The sequence below is a fragment of the Lepus europaeus genome, chromosome 18 (genome assembly GCF_033115175.1).
Source record: "Lepus europaeus isolate LE1 chromosome 18, mLepTim1.pri, whole genome shotgun sequence".
Classification (NCBI taxonomy): Eukaryota; Metazoa; Chordata; class Mammalia; order Lagomorpha; family Leporidae; genus Lepus; species Lepus europaeus.
Genome location: NC_084844.1, coordinates 33,502,030 through 33,520,251, shown reverse-complemented (window position 1 = coordinate 33,520,251; position 18,222 = coordinate 33,502,030). Strand labels below are relative to the sequence as shown.

The window sequence follows — 18,222 nt, the reverse complement described above, 5'->3', positions numbered from 1 at the left end:
TCATCGGGTATGGATTTATTCCTGCGGATTCTGTAGTGTTCTCCCCTGATCAGGCAGGGTTTCTCTTTATATCTAGAACGCCATCAGCTGGTGCAGCAAGCCCACAGGCTGTACTTCTGTTCCCCGAGTCCATCGTCCCGGCACCGCAGTCCTTCCTTAACCCCGAGGAGGCTGTCCCGACCAGAATGCTGGCTTACAGGGGCCTAGTGAGAACCGAAGAGGACACAACGGCCACCTTCTGAAAGAGGAATTTGCCTCCTCGGGACGTCGTGCCTCGGCCACCACCATTTTGACAGGGAAGGCCGCTGTTGGTGAGGACGGCAGAGTTAGGCCCTTTGTCCCCCAGAATGGCGACGGTGCCCTGCCCAGCACACACTTTCTGCATTCTAAAGCCCCGCACGCCGGGGCTTCGTATTCCACGGTGGATGACCGGGCTTCCTTCTTTGCAGGGTTTAGAACTCCCTGGTGGCCAGCGCTTCCCGGGCCTGGGGACGCGCCCAGGGAGTGCGGCTTGCGCACCGCCTCCCCTCGCCTGCCCTGCGGCCGGCAGCCGGGCCCGCGCCGGGCAGCCGAGGGGGCGGGCAGGCTCGCGCCCGCCGGGCCGCGCGGCGGGAACTCGAGGCCCCATTGGCCGCGCTGGGAGGCGCGGCGGGGACTCGTGCGCCAACGGTCCCGGGTCGCGGCGGGCCGGGCGCTGGCAGGAGGGGGCAGGGCGAAGCGAAGGCCGGGGGGATCGAGAACGGGGTGGGAGAGCCAGGCTCGGCGGGGCGAGGCCGAGGCCCGGGCGGGGGCCATGGAGGAGGCGCTGCTCTCCACCCCCATCAACCCCAACAACTTCCCGGCCAAGCTGTGGCGGTTGGTGAACAGCCCCCGGTACCGCTCGATCCGCTGGGACGGCCGCGGCGAGGGGCTGCTCATCGACCAGCCGCTCTTCGAGGCCGAGCTGCTCAGCCCGCCGGGGCCGGGGGCCGGCGGGGGCGGCGGCGGCGGCGGTGGTGGCGGCGGCGGTGGTGGCGGCCTTGGTGTTGGGGCTGCTGGGGCCGAGCCCGAGCTCTTCAAAACCACCAACTTCACCAGCTTCATCCGCCAGCTCAACCTGTACGGCTTCCGCAAGGTGGTGCTGGGCGGCCCCGGCACCACGGGGCCCGGGCCGGGGCCGGGGGGCGGCGGGCCGGCGGGCGACGGGCCGCTCCACCACTTCCACAGCCCGCACTTCCGCCGCGACCAGCCGCAGCTGCTGGTGCACCTGAAGAGGCTCACCAGCGCCAACAAGGCCAAGCTGGCGGCCGGCCTGGAGGTGCCTTGCCGCCCGCCCAACCGCTTCCAGAGGCTCCTCATCACCTCGGCCTCGGCCTCGGCCTCCTCCTCGGCCTCCACCTCCCCGCTGCAGCCGCAGGAGCCGCCGCCGCAGCCGCAGCCGCCGCCGCCGTCGTCCGCGGGGCCCCGGCCCGAGCCACACGGTGAGTCTGGGCCTCCTCGACCCTGGCCTCCCGGGGCACACGGGCGGCGGGGAGCAACGGCCACTGCAGAGGGCTGCTTCCGCGCCAGGGAGCCCCCTTCCCGCCGTGTGCTCACGTCCGGCCCCCTACCCCGACCCTGGCTTCTCCCCAGAGAGGGCCGCAGGACCTCCTCTGCAAAGAGCACCTGAGCGTTTCGCCCCTCGTATGCCCACCGGGGGCTTGAAAGTCCAAGGATTTCCTCCAAGCCCCCACAGCCCCCTCTGTGCCTTCCCGAGGCTGCCTTGGTCGGAGCCCCCACCACCACCCCGGTGTGAAAGCAGCCCGCCAGGCTCTCCTCGGCTCCTGCGGGTCGAGGGGGAAAAGGAACGGAGCCCCAGCTCTTCCCACTGAGAGAAGTGTGGCACAGGTGCTCTGAGGGGAAGTTCGCCCGTGAGGAGACATGCCACCTTGCACCTGCCGCCTCGTCTTAGCGACCTGGGAAGGAAGGGTTAAGTTATGCCAAGGTTCCAAGTGAGCTGTGGAATGGTAGACACCACTTACCTATCCTAAGAGCAGAAATGTAACAATGGATGGTGGTTTGCAAGGTCTATGTAGAATGACTTGGCAAAGCATTTCTTTGGTTTGCAGCGGATTAGAGCTTGATGCTTTACTTAAGATGTTAACGGTTAGACACAGGAAAAGTAAAAATGGTTTTCTTTACAGCTGTCAGGTTTTAGTTAAAATTTTTAGAAAGCTCACATTTACAGTAAGCCTTTGGGTTTTTCACCGTTGGCTACAGTCTTTCAGTATTCAGGGAAAAAAATGACCTCTGTATGTCTAGGAAACTTCAGAAACTCGTTGTGATGGTGAATTATTGTATAGACTTGATTTCCTCTTCCAGGAAGGTGAGTGGGGGGTGATACACCCTTTCTCTGTTTAAAGGGCCCCTGATAAGAAGTGGGCTGCCAAGGAAACAACAGACTTTATAAGAATTCATTCTTCACCTTCAAGTGGGAGAGTAGCAGGCACGTTTTCAGCATGCTAGCAGGTTTAATATAAAGAAGTCTTGGTTGTTTTAGAGTTATGGAGAAAAATTTAAAAATACAAGTAAAATAACACCATGTTCAATTTAACCTAGGCCTGGGTCAATGAATGACACAGTACTTTGTTCACTTGGGGAATTTACAAGATAAGGGACCAGGCTGTGTGTCTGTAGTATTTAGAAGATAAGGGACTAGGTTAGAGTTCTAGCTAAGTTCTAAGTTGGAAAGATAGCAGTGGCACAGGAATGTTCTTAAAGGAATTCTAAAAGAACATTAAGCTGCTTCCATGCGATGGCCATTGGCTTTGGTGGGAAATTGTATGGGGAAATGCAATGGAGACAATTCCGTGGAAGACATTTGGTAGACTCTCTGACATCTATATATATATTTTTTTCAGATTATGTTTTTGGTGGGCTTAAGGAGAAAAGACTGAAAAACATGTTACTGGGAGAAATAGGATAAACACTTTAAAAAAAAATTGTTTATTTGAAAGAGTCACAGAGAGAGGGATGACAGTGAGAGAAAGAGGGGTCTTTCATCCTCTGGTTTACTCCCTAGATGGCCACAAATGGCTGGGGCTCGGCCGGAGCCAGGAGCTTCCTCCACGTCTCCCACGTGGACTGTCTTAAGCTGGTTTTCCTAGGCCATTAGCAAGGAGCAGCCAAGACAAGAACTGGCTCCCATATGGGTTGTCAGCGTCTCAGGTGGTGGTTTTACCCCATGCACCACAGTGCTGGTCCCAGGATAGCCATTTAATGCAAAGGACCATACATACATACACACATAAGAAACAACTTGCTCATTTTTTTCTTTTCACTAATCTTTTGCCTTCACCTGTCTTCCACCCAGTTGTATTCTAAGGATAAGGTCCATCTAGTTGAAGAGATACAAGGACCATCTAGAATCTTAATTCACTTACATGTCAACTGGTCAGCGTTTTGTTGACCAATTGTTGAAAAAAATATCAGTTCATAGTTTTGTAGTATAGATAATATGTCAGTCCATATATACCTTAGTTATTGTTTTCATGCATTTCCTTTTTGTTTTTTTTAAATGCTGTTCTGCCTGTTGGTGTGTGCAGGTGTGTCAGGTGTGCATTGCCTATACTACAGGTGTGGTTCACTAGTGAACTGTGTTACTGGTTCAGTGGAATGTAATTCTGTTGTCACTTCAAGAATACTGGCACAGCTTTGTTCTCATTCCAGGTTCTACGTCTGACTGCACTCACTGCTGCTGCTCAGTTTTGTTTTGTTTTCTGTGTTCTACTTCAACTTAGGGTCTGAATACTTTTTATCTCTTTTACTATAGAATCCTCTGTTTTAGGACCTGGTTCTTTTATTTAAAGAGCCAACTGTCCTGTTCACCTTTCGAGAATATACTTGATAAGAAATATGAAGATCACATATCCCCCCCCCCCTTTTGTTTATACACTTTTGTTATTTTGTTTTCAAAGGCAGTTTATTTTAAGGAATTTTTTTAAAAGCGAACTAAACTAAGTAACAAGTCTGAGAAATAGATAATCTGTCTTTGCCTGGGAATACCAAGCTCTCAAGAGACACATTTTGAGATTCTTTCCTGGCCATTGAGCCCTTCAGATTCCCTTCCATAAAAGGAATCAAATCTTTAAGAACAGAAATCCATCCTGCGCTACAGTTCCAGAATTCTAAATTCAAAGTTTGCCAGATATGTCTATTTTTTTTTAAGATTTATTTATTTGAAAGGCAGAATTACAGACAGGCAGAGGCAGAGAGAGAGATCTTCATCTGCTGGTTCACTCCCCAAATGGCCGCAACAGCCCACGCAGGTGCAGGGGCCCAAGCACTTGGGCCATCCTCTTCTGCTTTCCCAGGCCCTAGTAGAAAGCTGGATCATAAGTGGAGCAGCTGGGTCTTGAACCGGCGCACATTTGGGATGGCGGTGCTGCAGGCAGTGGCTTTACCCACTATGCTACAGCACCGGCCCCGCCAAATATGTCTTAAGGATATTCTGAAGATACATATCCTGATTCTATGTGAAGTTGATCTTAGAGCCCTATGAGTGACCCTTACCAGAAGAATAAATAAGAGCTGAAAGTGTTTCCATTTTTTTTTTAAACAAACACCTTTCTGACAATGTTCTTAAGTTAGCAGCATCTAAAACAGATGATGCGTGATGACTCACAATTTATTATGATAAAAGTGGAATTTATATTTTAATTCAGATAAAAGCCAGAATTTGAAAAATCAAGGTAGAGAATTCTTTAGCTTTGTCAGTTATTGACAGTCTGAAAATTCATCAACAGCTTACCCCTTAAGAAGGCAGAAGGAGGACAGTGAGCTATTGTACACTGTAGGCAGTATGTCCTTTTGGCATGTGAAACATACAAGGAGAAATCAAGTAGTGAGTAGTTTTAGACACTCAGAAACACCTGATCTGAAGGGCTAAAAATGTTTCTTTAGAGAAACAGGATTGTCAGTGGAGAGTTCACAGTGTGTGTGCATGGGGAATTACAAGTTAAGTGTCATAAAAACTATTTTTGCGCTTTAAACAAAAACAGAAAAAATCATTAAGGTATCTGTCATTTGAATACATTCAGTCTTCTGAACTAGGATTTTTTTTTCCTTCATTAGATAAAGAACTCTTGATTTGTAATGCTCCAGAATTTGCATTTTTGTATATGTATATATAATTCTTTACATTTTGCATTAGTAGAAAATAGATTGAGAAGTATGTGACATGCTGAATAGGTTTATACTCTATTTGGAAAAGGAGATATTTTGACTTCCATCTTTCAATATGTAGGGGAATACTTGAGTAGCATACAAGTTAGGTTTTCTCCAGTTTAATACAAAAACTCTCCTTAGGAATAAATTAGGCTAATTTTGAGTTCAGGAATTATAAGTTCAGCCTGCAACATTAGCATATATTTTTCCTTTCCTCATTACCATTTCTTTTCCTTTTCTCTGCACTTTTTATTTCCTTTTGTCTTGTAAAATAAGAGAAAGCAAATAGCAGAATCTTTGGGCCTGGATATATAGATTTTTAATAAGTTTTCCAGGTGGTTCTAATGTAATTCAGTGTTTTGAGAGCCACTGGTATTTGGGAGGGAACATTACTAGAAATAGTCTGAATAAAAAATGACAATGGAAAATGATTGTTGATTTAAGGGATGAAGAAATCAAGGTTAAACTTCTCACACCTGACTTTTTTTCTTTTTTCTTTTTTTAAAGATTTATTTATTTGTTTGAAAGGCAGAGTTTCAGAGAAGCAAAGGCAGAGAAAGTGTTCCATCTGCTGGTTCACTCCCCAGATGGCCGCAATGGCTGGAGCTGGGGCAGTCTGAAACCAGGAGCCAGGAGCTTCTTCTGGTTTCCCATGTAGGTGCAGGGACCCAAGTGCTTGAGCCATCTTCTGCTTTCCCAGGCCATGGCAAGGAGCTAGATCAGAAGTGGAGCAGCTAGGTCTCAAGCTGGTGTCCGTATGGAATGGCGGCACTACAGACCACAGTGCCAGCCCCTATATTATAATTCTTGTTGTTCTCTGTATCTATGGATACAAAGCTTATTTTCATGTCTATTTTTAAGGTTCCTAAATGGTTTAAAAGTCTAAATGGAAAATTACTAGAGAGAATTTACACAGTGAAACAATCTGAATCAGTTAATAGAGGTAAAAGGTAAGATGGTTGAATCATCTTTTAAGGCTTTTAACATTGAATATTTGATTTAATGCTAGGGTTTGGACACTTTACCTCTTCTTTTTTCAAGATTTATTTTGGTACTGGTGCTGTGGCTCAGCAGGTTGACCTGCAGCCTGCAGTGCCAGCATCCTCTAAGGGCACCAGTTGGAGTCCCAGCTACTCCGCTTCCAATGCAGCTCCTTGCTAATGCTCTGGGAAAACAGCAGAGGATGGCCAAGTGCTTTGGCCCCTGCACCCATGTGGGAGACCCAGAAGAAGCTTCTGGCTCCTGACTTCAGCCTGGCCCATCCCTGTCCTGCGGCCATCTGGAGAGTGAACCAACAGATGGATAATCTCTCTCTCTGTGTCTCCTCTCTGACTCTCTTTTCAAATATATATATATATATATATATATTTTAAAAGATTTATTTCATTTATTTTCTTTTTTTTAAACTTATTTTGATTCTTAGAAATACATGAAGTTTGAAAGTACCTTTTTTTAAAAAATTTTTATTTGATAGGTAGAGTTATAGACAGTGAGAGAGAGAGACAGAGAGAAAGGTCTTCCTTCCGTTGGTTCACTCCCCTAATGGCCGCTATGGCCAGCGCTGTGCCAATCCGAAGCCAGGGGCCGGGTGCTTCCTCCCGGTCTCCCATGCGTCTCCCATGTAGGTGCAGAGACCCAAGCACTTGGGCCATCCTTCGCTGCCCTCCTGGGCCACAGCAAAGAGCTGGACTGGAAGAAGAGCAACCGGGACTAGTACCTGGCACCCCAACCAGGACTAGAACCCAAGGTGCTGGTGCCATAGGCGAAGGATTAGCCAAGTGAGCCACAGCGCCAGCCTATTTCATTTATTTTCAAAGAGTTACAGAGAGACAGAGAGAGAGAGAGACAGAGAGACAGAGAGATTTTCCATCTACTGGTTGACTCCCTAGATGATTGCAGTGGAACATGTACCATTGCCCATGTGGGATGCTGGCATCACAGGCATTGGCTTTACCTGCTACACTACAACACTGGCCGCCCACTTTATCTCTCTTTTTATTTTTATTTTTATTTTTTTGACAGAATGGACAGTGAGAGAGAGACAGAGAGAAAGGTCTTCCTTTGCTGTTGGTTCACCCTCCAATGGCTGCCGCGGCCGGCACACCGTGCTGATCTGAAGGCAGGAACCAGGTGCATCTCCTGGTCTCCCATGGGGTGCAGGGCCCAAGCACTTGGGCCATCCTCCACTGCCTTCCCGGGCCACAGCAGAGAGCTGGCCTGGAAGAGGGGCAACCGGGACAGAATCCAACGCCCCGACTGGGACTAGAACCTGGTGTGCTGGTGCCGCAAGGCGGAGGATTAGCCTGTTGAGCCACGGCGCCGGCCCTAATCTCTTGACAGCCATGTTGAGAATCAAACAAAAGTTTAGGTGATAATTATTTCAGCATTATATGTGAATTTCATATTCTAGATTCTAAACTTTAAAAAATGATTTAAAAAAAATATAAAATGACTGATAGGTGAAAATTAGTATATTTTGTAATCTTTGGTTTAATTTTAATGTCTGATGGTATAATGTATAATCAGTAAATGCACTTTTCTTCTTTTATGCAGGACCAGTGGCTGTAGGACAGTTTCACCGGTCATTCCGGCGAGATAGTTTGTCTCCTTACTCCTACGTGACAACTTCATCCCACAACCACAGTACTTTCCCTCTGAAAGGTTTAGATCGGACCCCGATTCCTCCTAGAACTTGGCAGAACTCCCTTGGAATGCACCCTGGACAAGTGGAGACATCTACTTTTTCGGATAAAGGGGTTCCATTCCCTGTACTGCAGAGATTTCCAACTGAGGTTACCTACACACTGCAGCCCAGCACCACGTCTGTACATGTTCAACAAGGTCCTCAAACGATGGTCAGCTCCTCCCAAAAATACAGTAGCTACACACCCTCTGCGCAGTACTCCCAAGCCTACTATCCAACAGGTATGAGACATTCAAGTTCACTGGCTTCTGTTAAGGTGGTTTATGATGAGCATTTACATTTTTAAATGCCTTTTAATCTCTGTGCTTAAACCAGGTAGTAGGAATATGCTGCTAAGGAATATCAAAGCAAGACATTTTTAAACAACATATATTGTATTCTTAAGGATTGTGAAAATTCTTTTGGCACATGAAAGTGTATGTCTTTAGTGAAACTTGTATCCTCAAAATGTTTCCTAGTTTTGAAAATAATACTTAATAACCTGGAACCTTACTTTAACTCACCTTTGGTACAGTGTTTTGTTTTTCAAGAAATGCTTATATGTATTATATAGTTTACATTTTTTAATTTTTACAATGAGATTATCTCACAATGAAATCATTCTAGTATCTCAGAAATGATGTTTAATAAGGAAGCATGCTCAGGAAATTAAATTAAGTTCTTCAATAATATGTGAGTGTTGGGTGGGCATTTGTCCTAGCAGTTAAGACTGTTTAAGACACTGATGACCCACATTGGAGTGCCTGGGTTTGATGCTCAGCTCTGCTCCTGATTCCAGCTTCCCGTCAATGCAGAACTTGGGAGGCAACAGTGATGGCTTAAGTGGGTGGGTTCCTGCCACCAACATGGGAGACCTAGATTGAGGTTCCAGCTTGGGCCCCCAGCTCAGGTTTGTTGTAGGCATTTGGGGGTTGAATCAGTGGATGAGAACTCTCTGTCTCTCAAATAACAACAACAACAACAACAACAAAAACACAAAAAGTCGGGTCCCTGCAATGTTAATCCTAATGTTAATCTGGCTAAAAAACGGAGTAGCCAAGAAGAAAATCTTACAAGGCACCTGACCTGGAGTTCAACCAAGGACATTGAGAACAAACTGGTATATCCCAAGCCACTAATTGAAATTGGGAATCCTTATGATAGTGACCATCTATTTTGCTTCATGGAAAAAATTTATCTTTTTCTGATATCTTTTTGCAAGATAATAGTCTTATCATTTTTGTTCAAAAGTATTTTCTATTTTACAGAAGCACATAGCAGTGGTATCTATTTCATCATATAGTGTGCTTTACACGGGGTGATGAAATAGGGCAGTCAAAACAAGACAAGGGTCAAAGCTTTCTGTAAAGATCAGAAAGAAAGAAGGAAGCATTCCTTTGCCTTGTGAATTGAGGCTGTAGGAGCACTGATTCTTCACAGTAGATCTGGAAGCAATCCTAGAGGTATTTCATTAGGTCATTTTCCCAGGCAGGACTAAACTAACATTAAAATAAATCAAAGGAATGTAATTTAGAAAAAGGAACCACATAATTTGTTGCCATTTAAAAGTTGTAAATCTGGTAACAGTTCTATTTGTAATAGTACTCACTGTTCCGTAACTCCTAACATCTAACTATATGCTTTTGTTATTAGCTCATTGTGTTCTGCCTACAGGTAGCAGGGAGCCTTAAATTAATGATATTAAAGTAATAAAACCAGATTTAAATTATATTGTATTCTATAGATTTATAGAGTTGCTACTTTTTTGGTAGGTGGAGTTGAGAAAAGCTGGGAGAGGGACTTATGTGGAATAGATGATTTAGCACTTTTAATCCTTTTACCTATTTAAGAGTTAAAAAAAACTTTTAACCATCTTATGTAGAAAAATGGTTGAGGTCTAATGTTTTTCGATTTGCGACTACTTCTTTGAAGAACAAAAATCTGTGCTATCATTTAAAAATAGAAGATGACTAGTTTCATCTTCATAACTCACATATCTAAATAAGAGTCAAATTTTTATCACTGGGGAGTTTAATCCATTATTTTAATAAACAAATTGAGCGTTGCTATCTAAATTATGATTTTGGCTGCATTCCATGTATGCTTAGAATATGTGTACGTACACAGCCTATCTCTTCACACTGGCTTTATGTTTCATTACCACACCAGCTAATTCCTCTACATCTCCTTTCACCTGTAAATGTTTCTCTTTGCTTTCCACAAACTACTAAGGACTCAGAGCTTCTGGGAGGTTGAAATTTGAAAGGAGCTTGTAGCAAGGAGATGTGGAAATGTGCTCTGACCTTCCAATCTGGAATTTGGAAGGCATTTTTCTATGAAAATATTAGATATGGTGACTGGTTCTATATTACTGTTAGTCTTGTGATTAAGATATAAATGGGGCCGGCGCCGTGGCTTAATAGGCTAATCCTCTGCCTGCGGCACTGGTACACCGGGTTCTAGTCCCGATCGGGTCGCCGGACTCTGTCCCAGTTGCCCCTCTTCCAGTCCATCTCTTTGCTGTGGCCTGGGAAGGCAGTGGAGGATGGCCCAAGTGCTTGGGCCCTGCACCCGCATGGGAGACCAGGAGGAAGCACCTGGCTCCTGGCTTTGGATCAGCACAGTGCACCGGCCGCAGCGGCCATTGGAGGGTGAACCAACGGTAAAGGAAGACCTTTCTCTCTCTCTCTCACTGTCCTCTCTGCCTGTTTAAAAAAAAAAAAAAAAAGATATGAATGGAAACTTCTAATTCTGAATTTTATGAGAACCACTTATATATTATTTAAGATGAAACACTGCAAAGAATTAATGGGATTCATTCATTGTATAAATTATATTTGTTAAATTATTGTTTTGGATATATTATTTAAAAATTACTTTATTTAGCTTGGATGTAAACTTAGACATTGAAATTAACTCCAAGAGTTCTAGGAAAGATGCATTAAAAAAAAAAAAAAGGAACAAGTAGGAGCTGGAGTTTAGCCAACTGTGTCTCACATCAAAGTTCTTGGGCTTAATTCCTGGCTCTGCTCCTGGCTCCAGCTTCCTGCTAATGCAGACCCTCAGAGGCAGCAGTGATGGATGGCTTGAGTGACTGGATCCCTGCTACCCACATAGGAGATCCAGATTGAGTTCTTGGCTCCCCATTCCCAGCCATTGCCAGCATTTGGTGAATGAACCGATGGATGGGAGCATGCACTCTCCCTCTGTCTTTATGCTTCTCAAATGAATAAATAAAAAGATGGGCTGCTTCTGTTTTGATAGTATATAGCACATGTGAAATAGAATCTTGTGTTATCTGAATTTTTCTTAGGAGACTAAGAAAACTCATGAACTCATGAAAACTTTTAATACACAGAGTAGTTCTTGGGTGTAATATAGGCAAAACTGCTTTGAACTTTCTGAGCTACTATATAAATAAAAAGGCTTGTTGAATATAAAGACCTCCTGTGAAAAAGAAAGGAAACTCAAAATAGGGAGCAATTTAACTGATATTTGGTGAGTAGCATTTTATGAAGAGCACAACAGACTTTCCCAAAGTTAAATAGGATATTGTTCTCAGAGGCAAGATACAACAGGGAGTAGTTTGGTCATTCTTGAGTCCTTTGAAAATGAAATATAGACTTGAGGCCTGAATCAGATTTTAATAAAAAACAACATTCAACTTTCATTCAGAAATTAGTTGTATTAAAAAGAAACTTGAATCTTGTCTGGGAAGAGTATAACCAGGAAAATTTGAACTTTGTAATATTTCATCATTACTAATATCAATAGTAAAGCCAAACACTGGGAATAAAAGTTTGCTGTCAGATTCATAAAATGAGTCACTGGAACAATTTTTTTTTTAAATTAATTTATTTGAAAGGCAGAGAAAGAGACATGGAGAGGTCTTCCTTCTGCTAGTTGATTCCCTAATGTCTGCAACAGTTGGTGCTGGGCCAAGCCAAAGCCAGGAGCCCAGAACTAAATCTAGGTATCCAACTACTCATGCCATCACCTTCTGCCTCCCAGGGTACACTTTAACGGAAGCTGGAATCAGGAACACAGCTGGGACGCGCAATGATGGTACACATTTTTTTCCATTCTTAGCACACTTTCACAGATAAAATGTGCTAGGTCTAGTACTAGTTGAGTCTCTGTAGTATCATTCTATCTAGAATTCAGTTTTTTTTCCTGATATTTTCACAGTGTGCTATAATAATTTAGATTCCCCCTTGTGCAAAAGACTCTATTTTAGATTTTTTGAAAAAATTTTATTCATTCTCTGTGCCGGTGCTGCAACATAGAGGGTGAAACCACTGCCTGCAGTATTGGCATCCCACACGGGTGCTGGTTCTAGTCCCGGCTGCTCCACTTCCAATCCAGCTCTCTGCTGGGGCCTAGGAAGGCAGTGAAAGATGGCCCAGGTCCTTTGGCCCCTGCATCTGCATGGGAGACCCAGAAGAAGCTCCAGGCTCCTGGCTTTGGATTGGCCCAGCTCCAGCCGTTGCAGCCATTTGGGGAGTGAACCAGCAGATGGAAGACCTTTCTCTTTCTGCTTCTGCCTCTCTGTAACTCTGCCTTTCAAATAAATAAATAAATCTTTAAAAAATTTTTACTCATTCTCCACTATATATTTGCATTTTTAAAAATTATTTTATTCAAAAGGTAGAGAGAGAAAGACAGAGATGTCCCATCTGCTGGTTCACTCCCTAAATGCCTGTAACAGTTTTGCTGGGCTAGGTTGAAACCAAGATCCCAAGCTCAATTGGGGACTTCCACATGGGTGGTAGGGACCCAAGTATTTGAACCATTACCTGCTGCCTCCCAGGAGGCACATTAGTAGGAAGCTGGATCAGAAATGGAGCCAAAATATGAAGCCAGGCATCCAAGTGACACCTCAGTTACTGTGCCAAGCACCTGCCTCTCTGCTGTGTGTTTGAACATATATGAATGTATGTTTGTTTATATATTCATATTTATATAGAGAGTCCTGTTTTGAGGAATTGTTTTCATGGGGCATTATAATGGTAAATTGATTCAAAATAGCATTACCTTTTAAGGTCAGAGCAGTGATTAACAAGTTTTAACTGCCCTTTATCTCTTATTTAACAAAAAAAATTTTTTGAAAGGCAGACTTAGAGGGAAGGGGAGAGAGAGAAGAGGGAAGAGAAGAGAGAGGGAGAGAGGGAGGGGGAGGAGGGGAGAGAGGAGAGGGGGAGAGAGAGAGAGAGAGAGAGAAGGGCTGGGGAGAAAGGGAGAGAGGGGAGAACGCAAGCAGATCGATCTTCCTTCTGCTGATTCACTCCTCAAGTGACTGCATCTGCCGGGGCTGGACAAGGCTGAAGCCAGGAGTTATGAACTTCTTCTGGTCTCCCATATGGGTGCAGGGGTCCAAGGACTTGGGCCAACCTTTGCTGCTTTCCCAGGCATGTGAGCAGGGATCTGGATTGGAAATAGAGCTGCTGGGACTCGAACTGGCGCCTGTATGGTATGCCAGCACTGCAAGCAGGGGCCTAATCTGCTATGCTACAGGAATCACTATGATTAGGCATTGTTCTGAGTATTTTTCAAATGATTAAATGACCATTTAATCTCATTTTATAGGTAAGGAAATTTAGGCACAACTGGTGAGAGGCAAGCTGGGAAACAAATTGAAGCAATCTAATTTCAGTCAGTGCTCTACTGCCTGCCTCTCATGAAGAGGATCTTTTGCTTTTGGCCTTTTTGTTTTCTTTTTTGTAAAGGTGGTGTTTTTTGGTGTATCTCTTCCCCAGAGTTAGCTATTCCTAGATAGGATAGACAACAGAGATTGTCTTTGCTACTGGTAGCATTGGGACTGCTCCGGTTTATTGACTGACTCTGTCCAAGGAGAGAGAACATATTCTAGCTGCTAGAGTTGAAAGTCCAATTTGGGAGCTCAGGGGTAGGGGGCTGCCTCTAGTTCATTTCTCTATATTAAGCACAGTGCTTCACTATTATGGACCCTTAATAAACAATTTATTAAAAAGAATAAACTAGTTCTAATCCCAGCTTTTCAGTTTTTCAACTGATGTGACCTTCAGTGAATTATTTCACATCACTCAATCTCAATTTGCCTTTCTGTAAAGTGTCCATATAGTTTGGGTCAGGAACTAGATGAATTAATGCTTTAATATAAGTTTGCAAGTTTACATGTAATGGATAAGGTTGTACGGATATGCACTATTTACATGTAAATACTATTACATTTATGTAAAGGATAAGGTGTTTATAAAAGCTGTCTTTTTTTTTTTTTTTTGAAGATTTATTTTATCTATTTGAAAGATAGTGCTACAGAGAGAGGTAGAGACAGAGAGGTCTTCCATCCACTGGTTTACTCCCCGGATGGCTGCAACATCCGGAGTTGCGCTGATCCGAAGCCAGGAGCCAGGAGCCTCTTCTGGGTCTCCCATGTGGGTGCAGGGGTCCAAGGACTTGGGCCATCCTCCACCGCTGTCCCAGGCCACAGCAGAGAACTGGACCGGAAGAGGAGCAGCTGAGACTTGAACCAGTGCCCATATGGGATGCCAGCGCCCCAGGCCAGGGCTTTAACCCGCTGTGCCACAGTGCTGGCCCCTAAAAGCTGTCTTTTAGGCCGGCGCCATGGCTCACTAGGCTAATCCTCCACCTTGCAGCGCCGGCACACCGGTTTCTAGTCCCGGTCGGGGCACCGATCCTGTCCCGGTTGCCCCTCTTCCAGGCCAGCTCTCTGCTGTGGCCCGCGAGTGCAGTGGAGGATGGCCCAAGTGCTTGGGCCCTGCACCCCATGGGAGACCAGGAGAAGCACCTGGCTCCTGCCATCGGATCAGCGCAGTGCGCCGGCCGCAGCGCGCCTACTACGGCGGCCATTGGAGGATGAACCAATGGCAAAAGGAAGACCTTTCTCTCTGTCTCTCTCTCACTGTCCACTCTGCCTGTCCAAAAAAAAAAAAAAAAAAGCTGTCTTTTAAATAACCTGGGGCAGGCATTTGGCCTAGCAGTTAAGATTTTGCTTGGGATGCCCACATCCTATATTAGAATGCCTGGGTTTGTGTCCTAGCTCAGCTCCACATCCAATTCCAGCTTCTTGCTAATGCATACCCTAGGAGTGGCAGGTCATGGTGCAAGTAGTTGGGTCCCTGCCACCCGTGTGAGAGACCTGAGTTAAATTCCTGACTCCTGGCTTCAGCCTGACATAATTGTAGCCATTGCGGGCATTTAGGAAGTGAACCAACAAATGGAAGATCTGTGTCTTTCTGTCTGTCTCTGTCTCTCTGTCTCTGTCTCTCTCTGCCTTTCAAATAAAATAATAAATAAAAATGTTTTAAATGAGCCTAGATATTAATACTTTAGTGGCCAAGTTACAATAACACATACTTTTACCCAAGGAATACATAATATTTTACATTTTTATTGAACAATGTGTATCACTTCATTTGAAACTTTTTCTGAATTGGCCCTTGGCAAAAAGGTTTGCTATTATTGTTTTAAGGTACACTTAAATTCTAAGAGTTTGGCCTTTACGACTCTAATCCAACAAAATGGACACAAATATAGATAATGGACTTCTAAGAGCTGTTTGGTACTGTTACTCGTGTGGTCAGGTAACCCATGTTAGTTCCTCTGCAAAAACCTGGTTTTGTGCTCAAGAGGGACATGGCACCAGGAAGCTCTCTTTACTTAAAGAAACTAAAAGCTCTCTTTGCTTAAAGAAACTAAAAGCTCTCTTTGCTTAAAGAAACTAAAAGCAAAAGCACAATCACATTTGCCTCTTTTTTCCTTGTGGTAAAATACATATAAAGTATGCCGTTTTAACTTTTTTTTTAAGTGGCCTGTTCTGTGGCATTAGGTCCATTCATCACCACCATCACCCATCTCTGGAACTTTGCATCCTCCAACTGAAACTCTGTACACATTAAACACTAACTCTGCATTCTCTCCTCTCTTGGCCCCTGAAAACCACCACTGTATGTTGTCTCTAAGAATTTGACTACTCCATGTAAGTGGAACCATGCAGTAGTCAATATATAAATTTACATTTTAACCACTTAAATGTACACTTCATTGGTACTAATTACATTCACAATATTGTACAACTATCACCACTGTTTCCAAAACTTTTCATCACCCAAATGAAACTTGTTCCCATTAAGCAATTGCTTCCCATGCCGCCTTTCTCCTAGCCCCTGGTAACCTCTAAGTTTTCTGTCTCTCTGAATTTGACTACTCCAGGAACCTCACAGAAGAGGGATCATGTGGTACTCATCCTTTAGTGACTGGCTGATTTCACTTAGTGTATTGTCAGATTCATCCATGTTGTGCTGTGTCAAAATTTCATTCCTTTTTAAAGACTGAGTAATAGTTAATTAATTTAATTTAATTAATTAATTAAATTAATTTAATTTAATGAATTAATTTAATTATTTAATTAACTGAGTAATATTTATCCTATGTATATCCCACTTTTTTTAATCCATTCACCTGTTCAGATGGACACTGGATTGTTTGCACCTTTGGAAAGTTGTGCACATGGCTACTATGACCATGGGCACACAAATGTCTTTTCAGATGTGTGCTTTCACTTCTTTTGGGCATACAGATGTTCCTTAATTTGTGGTTGAGTTTTATATTAATAAATCCATCTTAAGTTGTAAAAGTCACAAGTGGAAAATTCATTCAATGCACTCAACTTACTGAACAACCTAACTTAGTCCCACAGTGCACTGTAGAGTATTGATTGTTTCCTCTCGTGACCACAGGGCTCACTGGGAGCTGTGGTCACTGCTCTGCCCAGTATCATGAAAATGTTCTGCTGCATGTCATTAACCAGGGAAAGACCCAAATTCAGAATTAGAAGTATTTTCAAAACATTTATTTATAAAAATATATTTATTGTACCTAATACTTATCATATTTATTTATAAATAAATAAGTTTATTTGAAAGGCAGAATATCAGAGAAAGAATATCTCCCAGGGCTGGACCAGCTCAAAATGACATCCTGGTCTCCGACATGGGTGGCAGGAGCCCAAGCACTTGGACCGTGCTCTGCTGCTTTCCCAGGCACACTCACAAGGAGCTGGGTCAAAAGCAGAGCAGCTGGGGCTTGACCTGACACTTTGGTATAGGATGCCAGTGTCCCAGGCGCTGACTTAACCTTCTGTGCTACAACACTGGCCCTGGAAGTATGGTCTCTAATGAATGAATATTGCTTTCATGCCAACATAAGGTCAAAAAGTAGTAAGTAAACTGAACTGTTATAAGTTGGCTATTGCCTGTATACCCAGACGTTTTCTTTACCTCTCCATAAATAAGGAGATGCTGGGGTTCTTGTTGCTATAGTAACCTACCTTGAAATTAAGTTACCATTATATTTTCTCACTGTTGACTGTGTACTATTCTGCAGTAGTTTCTAATCTAAAACATTTGAATTATATATATATATATATATTTGAATTACCTCCATAAGATAAAATACATGAACTTATTTGCCTTACCTTTGATCATTTTTAGCAATTCTGGCTGTTTTATTACTTAGAAAAATTTTAAAGTGTCATAAATTCTTATAACACAAATGGGAATTCTGTTTATTGTTTTTCCATCTTCATACAATGTAATGTAATGCCTTAAGTGAATATTGCCTTCAGGAAGACACTGAAGATCTTTATGTAGATGTATGACTTTTAAGACATGTGATGGGGCCAGCGCCGTGGCTCAACAGGCTAATCCTCCGCCTTGCGGCGCCGGCATACCGGGTTCTAGTCCCGGTCGGGGCACCGATCCTGTCCCGGTTGCCCCTCTTCCAGGCCAGCTCTCTGCTGTGGCTAGGGAGTGCAGTGGAGGATGGCCCAAGTGCTTGGGTCCTGCACCCCATGGGAGACCAGGAGAAGCACCTGGCTCCTGCCATCGGAACAGCGCGGTGCGCCCGCCGCAGCGCGCTACCGCGGCGGCCATTGGAGGGTGAACCAACGGCAAAAGGAAGACCTTTCTCTCTGTCTCTCTCTCTCACTGTCCACTCTGCCTGTCAAAAAAAAAAAAAAAAAAAAGACATGTGATGAACTCAGTTTTATAAGTATTAGTGTTTTCATAATACACAGTAGATTAAGTTGTCATAGACTAGACACTTGGTTGGATTTCTGTGTATGTTTTCATGTTCAGTAAATTTACTAATACCTTGCTTAGTTCTATATTTTTGACTATACAAAGCAAGACTGCACTGGTAAGGAAATGACCATTGAGGAGACTTTTGGATTATAATATATTCAAGTCCTCCTTTTCTTCGCTGGTACCTTTTTATTTTCCATTTGCTCCTGGACACTTTAAAGGACATTCACTATTTTGTTTTCTTAGATACCAAGTCAACTATCAACTATGTAT

General features: G+C 43.9%; 1 protein-coding gene across 1 annotated transcript in view; it reads left to right on the top strand.

The window, feature by feature from the left end:
* The first annotated feature begins 793 nt into the window (after positions 1–793).
* Positions 794–18,222, top strand: part of HSF5 (heat shock transcription factor 5) — a 52,373-nt gene continuing 34,944 nt past the window's right edge. The window contains exons 1-2 of the mRNA XM_062175670.1: positions 794–1,460; positions 7,738–8,109. Coding sequence (XP_062031654.1) covers positions 794–1,460; positions 7,738–8,109 — 1,039 coding nt within the window. The remainder of the gene's footprint in view (positions 1,461–7,737; positions 8,110–18,222) is intronic.